Here is an 11,592-nt window from a genome sequence, read left to right as displayed (position 1 = left end):
GCTTCTGAGATTGAACCTATGCTTAAATCCCTTCTGCCTGGGTGGTTTTTTACTGCTATAGATGCCTCTGGTCATTCGGGGGGCCTTGCAATTGGTTTCAAAGAAGGGCGGGTAAAAGTCATCAATCAATGGGGGATGAAAAATGTTATGGGCATGGAGGTTTTATTACCAGACTTCACTTTCCCCATCACCTTAGTAAATATTTATGGGCCATGTCAGGGCAGGGAATCTTTTGGGGAGAATTGCTGACAAAAACTGTGATGAAATCCCCTTTGATGATTATGGGAGGTGATTTAAATTTTTCCATTGGCAGAGCAGAAGCTTGGGGTCCATCAGCGAGAGAAGATCCCCTCTCAGATTTTTTCTTCAACCTCATCACGGAGAATAACTTCATAGATCCTTCCCCGATCAAACTAAAGCCTACTTGGAGGAATCGAAGGATAGGAGAAGATCGGATTGCCAAAAGACTAGATCGCTTTCTGATAGCGGAGTCTTTATCTTCCAAAGTTCCTATGATCAGACAGTGGGTTGAGGAAATAGGGAATTCGGATCACTTCCCGGTTTTCTTAGACTTAACTCTTCCTCCTCCAAAACCTCCTGCCCCTTTTAAGTTCAATCCTGCTTGGCTCCAAGAACCCTCTTTCTGCAATCTGTTTAAAGAAACTTGGATTCACCCTGATCACAATACAGGCGAGGATAAAAGTTTTTTGTTCATGGAGAATCTCAAAAGACTGAAGAAAGCTACAATCTCCTGGGCAAAGGAAAGAAAATTGAAACAAAATGAGGAGATGATCAAAATTAGGGAGGAGCTGAAGCAGATGGAGAGTATGGAGATAGATGGATACTCCTCACAAGCCTCAAAGGACAGAATCCTTCATTTGGAGAAGCAGCAAAATAAAATTCTTTTGGAAAGGGAAGAAGAATGGAGGATCAAGAGTAGAGCAGTTTGGCTAAAATCTGGGGATGAGAACACTAGGTTTTTCCATAATTTTGCAAAAGGAAGGAAATCTGTAAATACTATCTGGCGCCTTAAAGATGAAGAAGGGAGAGAAGTCAGTTCCTTTCCAGAGCTTTCTGGTTTAGGAAAAAGACATTTTCAAAATATTTTTGCAGATCAGGGAGAGGCTACTATTGCAGAAGTCTTTAGAACTGTGCAAAGTTTTCCTAGATTCATTGAGGAAGATGAAGCAGAAGATCTTACAATTCCGGTTACTAAGGAGGAGATTGAAGCAGCCATGAAGCTCATGGGTAAGGACAAAAGTCCAGGCCCTGATGGCTGGACTATAGAACTGTTTCTCCATTTTTATGAACAAATTGGAGCCGAAATAACTGAAGTAGTTGAAGAGTCAAGGCTGAAAGGAGAAGTCTATAGACCTTTTAACTCAACATTTATTGCTCTCATTCCTAAGAAGGATGATCCGGAAAGTTTTGAAGACTTTAGACCAATTTCATTGTGTAATTGCATTTACAAGATTATTTCAAAGGTTATTGCTCTCAGAATTGCACCAATCCTGTCAAGAAATATATCAATGGAACAATTTGGGTTCCTGGATGGAAGACAAATTCATGAAGCCATAGGTGTGGCCCAGGAGGTTATTCATAGTGTCAAAATGAAGAAAAAGAAGGGAGTTGTTCTCAAAATCGACCTATCCAAAGCTTATGATAGGATCAGCTGGCTCTATCTAAGGATGTTGCTAACTCACGTGGGATTCAGCTATCCTTTTGTCAGCTGGATCATGGGTTGCATCACAAATGTCAGCTTTGCAGTACTGGTCAATGGAGCAGCTTCCTCTTTCTTTAACAGCCAGAGAGGCCTCAGGCAAGGGTGTCCATTATCCCCTCTCCTGTTTCTCCTTGTGGCAGAAGGGCTAAGTAGACTGATTCACAAAGCCAGAAGAGAGGAGAAGGTAAAAGGTATCGAGGTAGCAATCAATCTCTTCATCACTCACCTTCTTTTTGTTGATGATATCTTGATTTTCACCAATGGTAATTGCAGTGAACTAAAGGAGTTAAAATGCATTTTTGATCTTTTTCTAAAAGCAACTGGAATGCAGATAAACTCTGGGAAATCCCAAGCTTGTGTGGCAGATTTTGAAAGAAGAGAAAGAAATAGAATGGCTAATCTATTCCCTTTCCCCATTCAACCACTGGACGCTCCCTTCAAATATCTGGGTTTTTGGTTAAAGCCTGCTGCATACAAAAAAGAGGATTGGAATTGGCTCATTGCAAAGATAGAAGCCAGAATATCACACTGGAGCTTTAGATGGCTATCCAGAGCTGGTAGATTGACCCTTATTAAATCAGTCTTGTTAGCCATCCCAGTATACTGGGCCGCTCTGACTTGGATTCCCAAAGGAGTGATGGAGAAAATCAGAAGAATCTGTTGCAGATTCCTATGGGCAGGGTCAAAGGAATCCTCGGGTTTACCCTGGGTTGCTTGGGACAAAGTGGCCAGACCAAAAGAATGGGGAGGGTGGGGAATTAAGAGACTCCCTGAGTTCAGCATTTCATTAGCAGCAAAATCAGGATGGAGGCTAATAACTATGGAAAATCTTTGGACAAGGGTGGTGAAAAGGAAGTACATAGACCCAATCCCTCTGGAAGAATGGATCCGGAGTCAAAATAAGAAGTTAAAAAATTCTTCAGCTATCTGGAAGGCCACGGTGGAAGCCTTTTCAGTGATCGAGCAAGGTTTAGCATGGAAAGTGGGAGATGGAAGACAGGTCAGGATTGGCAGAGATCCCTGGGTTGGATGCAATGAAGCTTTTGCTTTATCTCCAGGGCTTCTTAGACACCTTGATAGTAAAGGTATTACATCATTAAATCAGGTGGAAAGAGTTGGACAGTCTACTATCTGGGGTCAGGCTTGGAAGGATGATGAAGAATTAGGGTTAAATATTAGATGGAAGAACGAGTGGGAGGGGTTCATCAAAGAACTACAACGATCCAATGTCAGGATAAAAGATGAACCTGATTGCTTGATGTGGGCACAAAGCAAATCTGGGGAATATTCCCCAAAAGATGGATATTCCTTTCTAATGGGAAAGAAGGGATGGGGAGTACCGGAATGGTGGGCCAAAGATATATGGAAACTCAAATGCCCAGTCAAGTCTAGGCTCTTTCTCTGGTGCATTTTAAAAAGGAAGGTCCCAACATGGGAAACATTACAAGCCAGGTTTTTAGCTGGGCCAGGGCGATGCCCTTTATGCAAATCTGATGAGGAAACCATCAGTCATCTCTTCACAACCTGTGCTTTCTCAAGAAAGATATGGGAGGAGGTCACTGATTTGCTCAAGGTAAAAGCTCAGTGGGGGCATGACCCCTTGGATGCTGCTTGGAGGAAATGGTGGCAAACCTATCCGGAGGGGAACTTGAGGAACCTGCCCCTTATTTTCTGTTGGGGGGTATGGCTTGCTAGAAACAAGAGTCTGTTCCAAGATAAGGACACACCTACTTCCGTTATTGCCACTAATATCACAGCCATATACACTGCCATGCCTCCCCCTGATGACAAAAATCCCAAATCAAAACAAAAACCTATCATTATACAGGAGGGCATTCCTTGTGGGTTCTTTGATGGGGCTTCCCAAAACAATAGGGCTGGAGCAGGCATGTGTATACACATCAATCCGGATCACTCTTTAAAAGCTTCTGTTGGGTTGGGTACAGGCACAAATAACTATGCTGAATTATCGGCCTTACGATACCTTTTATGCTGGCTCCATCACAGAAATATCAACACAATTCAGATTTTCGGGGACTCACTAAATGTCATAAACTGGGTCAATGGAAATGCATCTTGTCAAAATCAGATTTTGAAGACACTTGTTGAAGAAATTTCTTTTTTGAAGGCATACTTTAACAGGTTTTCGATATGCCATATCTACAGGGACAGGAATGAGGAAGCAGATCAGCTATCTAAGGCTGGTCTACAACAGGATCTGGGCAGCTGGACAGTAGAAGAGATCAGACAGGGGCAGTCTTTCATATCAGATCAGCCTCCATATGCTCAGCCTTTTTGATCACAGCTTTATCATCTTTTTTGACAGCACACTTCTCGGATATATATTTCTGTTTTATAATTTTTATATAGTCTCCATTATAGTTTTTTTTCTCCGGTACATAGCTACAGCAAACAGACTTTTATATATAATTTTTATATGTATCCACATGGTTATAGACTTATAATTTTTGTTGTAAGGGGTTGTTTTTCCTTCGTCGAAGGAGACCCCAGGTTTCTTTGTTTTTGTTATGAGTTTGACTATGCCTCCATCCGGGAGGAAGACTGTTACAGGTTCTTTAAACAGCAGAAACAGCTCCATGATGTTGAGCAGATCCAGAAAACAGATGAGCCAGCAGTATGGCTTATGACCAATTTGCATGTAAAACTTTTTATAGTCTCTCAATAAAAAGTTTTGATTTTTTCCTCGGAAAAAAAAAATAAAAATAAACATAATTTTGTCTTAATTTTTATAATTATAATTTGTTATTTTTTTAAATTTAAATTTTCAATTTAATTAATATCTTCAATTAATTAAAAGGAAATTGAAAATACTTTTTACATTATTATAACTAGAATGTATTTTTACCTTTCTAAAATGTAGGTTTATTATGTTATTTCCTTTAATTAAAAAATAAACATAATTTGTCTTAAGTTTTTATAATTATAATTGGCTATTTTTAAATTTAATTTTTCCCTTTAATTAATATCTTCAATTAATTAAAAGGAAATTGAAATTACTTTCTATATTTTAATACTAAAATATCTTTTTACCTTTCTAAAATTTAGGTTTATTATGTTATTTCTTTTAATTAAAAAATAAACTAAATTTATCTTAATTTTATAATTATGATTTATTATTTTATAATTAAAAATAAATATGTTCTTATATTATTTTAATTAAAAAAATCAACTCATTTTGAATTTTATAATTCACCTTTTTATATTTATAATTTTTTACTCTTTATATATTTTATTAATTAATTTAAAATAAATATAAAATATAAACTAAATCACATCAATCTTCACTTTAAAAAAATAAAAACAATTATATAAAATAAAATTTTATTTTCCTACTCTTTAATTTCACATTGATTAATTTATTGCAAATTAAGAATTATTGATAAAATATCTAATATGATGTCAATCAAAAAAATATTAGAAATATTATTTCCCTACTGTTTAATTTTACATAGATTAATTTATTGTAAATTAAGAGTCATTTATAGAATATCTAATATGATGTCAATCAAGTATTTTGTCCTTGTATACAAGGAGCTTTGGTTTCAAGTTTTCTTGTATCATGATTTAGTCCCTGTAAAGTAGAATGTGAACGAACATTATTTTCTCTTGATTTGGTATTTCAAGATTTTTAAAATTAATTGTTTTTCTAACATTATAAACTATATGAAATGAATTTTTTATTGATTATTTTTATATTATTTAAATTTAACAATTATTTATAAAATTATAAATTATTATACTTTTATATTATTTTAAACTATTTAAATTTAATTATTATTTATAAGGTTGCAAATTATATAAATTAATATATATTAGAGGAAATATGTTTTTTCTTTTTCATTATTTTAAATTAAATTTATATTTTTTTTCCAAATCTCATATATAAATCGAGGAGAAATTATTTATTTAAAGAATAATTGGAAAAAAAAATTATTAACTAGATCTATTTAAATGAAAATATTATTAATATTTAAGTAAATATAATTAGTATAATAAAAATTAAAAAAATATATTATTTTTTTTAATATTGAACAGATTTTTCATAATTAAAAAATATTAGTTGATTATTAATATTTAAGTAATTATAATTAGTATAATAAAAATTAAAAAAAATATTAATTTTTTTAATATTTTCATAATTAAAAAATATTAGTTGATTGGAAACATCTAGCAACAACATGAAATGTGATTAATCTCAAAAACATTGTAAAAAAATTAAGTAATCAAAAATTTTAAGAATATAAAAAATTTTTAAATTATTTACATCAATCCTAAGTATATATTATTAAAACACTCATACTAAGTATATATTATTAAAACACTCATACTATATACATTTAAAATGTATATATGAATAAATAATTACATAAATCTGTGTTTGTTTTATTAGTAAATTTTTTTAATTAAACTTTTAAAATATAAAACATTAAAATTAATATTTATGTTTAAAGATTCAATATATATTAAAAAGGAAATTAAGAAAAAAAGATGTTAATAATTTGATTATTCTCATTTAATATAAAGATATTAAAAGATCATAAATGTGTGAGACATAATGTTTTTTGGATGTAAAACTTTTTTCCCTTTCATATTTTTCCAAGATCATAATTTACAGCTTACATAGAATAACAATATTATATTTTTTTTAAAAATAGATAGTATTGTAAATATTTTAATTAAATCTCCTCATATGCGGGTGATTGCACAACAAATGAGGTGGGGAAGTTGTCACATGTCAGGGCCACATGAAAGCTTGATGGGAATGGTTAGGCGGAGGTCATTCCCCCGATTCACCTCAAACCACATTCATTGCAGCTAGGCAATGAAGCTTTAGAAAAGGACAAAGCAATTAAGCCAGGAACGAGATATGAACTCTTCCATCACTGAGGAGTCATGCATTCCTTCTTCCATTCATTCCCTCAACTATGCTTTGCGAGCGGTTGGTCACTGGGATTAGGAGAGGTAGCGAGCCTTCAGTGATTCCAGGTCCAAGGTAGTGATTGCACAAGCCTGCTTATCATGGTGAGCAAATGGGGATGACCTAAACAAGGATGTAGAGGTATTGGATTCCAACTGTTGGCAATATTGCCAATGATGGTAAAGGAGCAGCAAGGTATGCAAGAGCAAAAGTAAGGAAAAGAAGGCAAAAGTGCAATGAAGAGGCAGCGAAGAAGCAAAGTGTGATGGAAAAGGAGCAGCGAAGATGTAGCAAGGCAAGGAAAAATATAAGGCAAGGTATCAAGAAGCAAGGACAAAGGAGCAACAAATGCATTAATGGTTTGATAGAACATTAATGTTGGCATCTTGATGGCTTGATGCTTGGATAATGTTGGAGAGATTATTTAATTAAGAATTTGTGGTGACACTAATTTGTTGTTAAGCTGAATTGTTGTGATGCAAAGGCAAGACTCCAAGGCAAAGGCAAAGATGTTGCAAAGATTGTTGTGATGCATTAATGATAAACATTGTTATTTGATGTTGGAATTAGGTTGATGCATTTAATCATTACATGTGGCTGAAATAAATATTGGATAGATTATTTATTTTTGTGTTCTAATATTCAAGACATGAAGATTTTGGAAATGAATAAGTGAAAGGAAAAGATTCAAGCCTATTCACTTCATATACCTATGTGGGATACAAAGAGCCAACAAACTATCTTTATAAAATATGTGATTTTGGAAGGCATGTGAGAGTTAGAGAGTGGGAGAATGTGTGAGAACTAATTGAACTATTATGCATTAGTTACCTGGCACATATGAAGTTTATGTAAAGCAGAATTGAAGAGAAGAAGATGCAGAAATGAAGATGGAGATATGCAGAATTTATGACCAGGTAAACCAACACATTCTTATTTCTCGGTTGCATCAGGAGATGGTAGTCTCCTTTCAAGTAGTGGTTTGCTAGACATCAATTTGGATCTTGTTGAACTAGGAGCCTCATGTGGATTGTAGCCTACAAAAAAAATATGGGAGTTGGAGCTTCCTTGCAGTTGCAGCTTGTAGAAAAGTGAGGTAGTAACCTCCTGTAGGTTGGAGCCTACAGAAAATCAGATGTAATAAGGAGTAGAAGCTTGCTTTTGCATCACAACAATAATAAAATCATGGTTTTCTCCCTTTATGGGTTTCCACATATATTTGGTGTCAATATGTGTTTTTATTATGCGCTGATGTGATGTTTCGGTTTTCTTGTTACTTGTTATTCACATATTCAATATGTTGGTCATTATTTGTTAAGATGCTCATGTAATGTTCTAGTTAATGAGGTTAATGAAAATAATTTCAATGTTCATGAATATACTAAACAGATTCACCCCCCCCCCCCCCCCCAGTTTAGTCAAGTTTGCACCAATTAGTATCAGAGTAGGTTCCTTGTGTATAAGCCTAACAACTTGAAGGTAGATCTGGTTGAATCATGGGCTATCAAAGTGTCCCTGTGTTGAGTGAATCAAACTTTCATGAATGGAGAGATAAGGTAAAATCTGAATTGATATCTTACGAACCTGATGTATGGAAACTAGTATGTGATGATTACTTCAAGTATTAGACTCCCTCTTTGCAAGAACAATAGTGGAATGCTAAAGAAAAATGTGTCATGTATAACAATCTTCATAATAAGGATCTTGATACAATCATAGATTTAGCTTTTGCAAAAGAAATCCAGGATAGATTACAGCTCATGCATGGAGAGGCTAGCAGCAGTAGTGTAGAGAAAGAAAAGAGAAAGAGGAAGGAGAAAAAACCTAGTCAAAAGGAAAGTGTTCGGTTAAATGAAGCCTCTACCTGTGTGAATGTACCTAACCCTAATCAAGCTAGGCTTGACTTATCGTTGGCTAGTATAGAAATATTAAAGAATGAAAAAAAAGATTTGAAGAAACTATTGCAAATATATGATGAAAGAGAACACAAATTCAAGGAAAATTTTCTTAATTTGAGAACAAAATTAGAAGAAGCAAGGAGAATTGAAGAAGTGATGAGCATACTACTGAAGGACGAAGAAGAACAATGTGAAAAGTTAGAGGACAAGACTAATTCAGCTAGAAGTAAGTTAGAAGAAAAGAATGGTTTGTGTAAGCAGCTAGAAGAGGAGGTTGCCTCCATGAAGAACTCAAAAAAGATATCCATTAAAGATGACAAAGAAGCATTAAAAAGACCTACAAAAGAAGAAGCAAACAAAAATAAGTAACAACATCAAGAACCAAAGAATAAGATGAAGAAATGGCCCTTTTCAAAAAGGCCAATTGCTCCCAAAGATGAATAGGTAAAATGTGGAAGATCCCAAAGGAAATTGTTTTCTCCTTTGAAAGATATAAAAAAATTTTCATGCCATAAACTTGGACATGTGGCAACAAAATGTAAGAGAAAGAAAACTAGGACTACTCAACAAAAGATGCAATAAATGAGGAGGGTCCCTCAAGCATTCAAACAAAGAAGACATTCATTCACCAGGTACACAAATCAGTTCTATGGTTACTGTTATCTATGCAATGAATTTTGACATAGAGCTATTGAATGCAAAAAGTATGTAAAGAAAAATATAAATGACTCAAGAAAACACACATCATTTGTTCTATTGCTCGTCCATATAAGGTTCTATCTATGTAGCAATCCTAAACACAAAGCCAAATACGGCAAGTTGCACTATACCTTAAAGAACTCTAGACAAGAGATGGACTCTGCAAGAAATCCAAATAGTGAGACAAAAGAAAATGTAGACACAAGAAGGCAACTAACGAAGGGTTGGAAAAGGAAGAATAAAGAACAACCAGTGACCTAGCTTGATCTCAGGGGGAGATGTTCAATAAAATGACAGTAGTCACGAGGAAAGAAGAACGTGTTAGTATTAGAAGAGCAACAACATCCCAGGAGGAGAGCAACCCATAAAATGTGAGAAGATGATGGACATAGTGACATCATAGTTGGCATGGAAAACGTGAAGCAAACAAATACATATACATGAAGCAACCCATAAAATGTGAGAAGATAATGGACATAGTGACATCATAGTTGGCATGGAAAACGTGAAGCAAACAAATACATATACATGCAGAGGCAACAATTAAATAAATGACAGTGAGAAAGCCATGGGGGAGTGGAAATATAATGAGGACAAACTTGATTGGGAAGTTGAAAATAAATAAGAAGTTCTATTTTCAGATCATCTTGTAACTTCAAAGGCCACAAGAGAAAAGCACCAAACGTATCCTAGAAGAGATATTTTGTTTAAGAAAATAAGTAACTGTACATGGACCATTCACCTAGCAGAAATTTGGCCCAAGTGTAAAATAAAAATATTATTATTTCCATCGGATTGGTAAAGGAAAATAGTTCAAGGTTCATATGATCGATTTGTAACCTTGGACAACACTAATCAAAAAATTAATTGGGTTCCAACAGATATTATTATGAATCTCAGGGAACGAGTGGAAGGTTATCAAACTTTGAACTACAGGCGAAATCCAATGCTAGGTTATTTAGTCCATATATATATATATAAACTCAGAGGGGAAAATAAAGAGAGCAAAAGTATTCCACCTGGTGATACATAGAAGGCTAGAATAAATGGCGCTGCAATTTTTGAAGAATTGTTGTCTTAGAAGCTGAGTTCATTTCTTAACAAGCAAGATTGGGTTAATAAGGCCAGTCCATTAGTCAATCAACAATTAAATGGGGAAAATAAATAAATGTTTCCAAGTTTACCAATTAAAGAGGACTAATCTATGACAGAGAGGGTAAAAAGGAGGAGGAGTAGAATGGTATGCGCAAGCAGTGTGAAGGAAAGCATTGAACTAACAAAGCTGGAGAAGAAGAAATCTGATAGACCAAAGAAGGTGTTGCACAAGTCAATCTTCAAATGCAACTCCGTTTTACAAGCTGCAAGAAGGTTGATGAATATTTTCCAAATGTTGAATATTGATATATAGGAGCAGGGAGATGACGTAAACAAACCTTCAGTCAACGGGACATTTTCAATATTCCTCATCCTTGGGCTCGCACTAGTGCTGCATTGCAACTACGGGCTACACTAAGACTGAGAACACATCCTGGAACTCGAACTCGAGACAACCGATGAAACAGAAGACTGAACTTGGAGATCGGAGATGAAATCTGGGAGTTGTGAGATCCTTCCATGTGGTAAAAATGGATTTTACAGAAGTTGAAAATCGAATCCTTTGATTGGCCAAATCTGCCTAGCCCAGTAGAGCAACACCTTCAGTGTAATTATATTTTTAAAAAGTGGTATGTTTATTGTAATTTTTTTGAAATCGATTTATCTTTAATTTATTACTTTTATGTAATTTTTAATATAATTTTCAAATAAATATACATTAAATTAAATACTTAGAAATTAGTTAAAAATATTCTAATTCTCAAAATGTTATATCTTAATTTTATAACTAATTAAAAATTAATATAATTAGCATATTCTAATTTTGTATTTAATTAAAAAAGATTAATGAAAAAGAAAAAATATAATATAAAAGAAAGAAATTAATATAATTAAATTTCATGTGGTTTGAATATCGATTTTCAAAAATAAAAAATATAATTATCTCCTATCTACTCATGGAATCTATGTGCAAGCCTCTTGAATGCAACGATAGACAAGTTGCCTCTAATCATATTAACCGAAATCAAAGGGGCAAAAGAGGAACTGATGTCTCAGAAATCCTACAAGGAAAAGTTGTCGCGTTCTTTAGAGTTGGCTAACTCGACAAAACTAAGAGCCCAAAAAATAATTGTCAGAGTTGGCTAACCCGACAAAACTAAGAGCCCAAAAAATAATTGTCTTTATACAAGATAACGTGAATGGTAAGGGAAATAGCAACCTCGGTATAGGCACGATAA

General features: G+C 34.2%; 1 protein-coding gene across 1 annotated transcript; it reads left to right on the top strand.

The window, feature by feature from the left end:
* Positions 1-212: 212 nt before the first annotated feature.
* LOC149169294 (uncharacterized) lies at positions 213-4,022 on the top strand. Its single transcript, XM_089425147.1, has 3 exons — positions 213-1,543; positions 1,760-1,907; positions 2,055-4,022. Exons 1-3 carry the CDS (start codon positions 213-215, stop codon positions 4,020-4,022), a joined length of 3,447 nt encoding a protein of 1,148 aa, XP_089281273.1.
* The last annotated feature ends 7,570 nt before the right edge of the window (positions 4,023-11,592 follow it).

Source organism: Pinus tabuliformis, chromosome 4_2 (assembly GCF_031772625.1).
Source record: "Pinus tabuliformis cultivar Carrire ecotype Pingquan chromosome 4_2, CPIR1, whole genome shotgun sequence".
Lineage (NCBI taxonomy): Eukaryota > Viridiplantae > Streptophyta > Pinopsida > Pinales > Pinaceae > Pinus > Pinus tabuliformis.
Note: the sequence above shows the minus strand (reverse complement) of the source record. Positions and strands in the feature narration are given on the sequence as shown.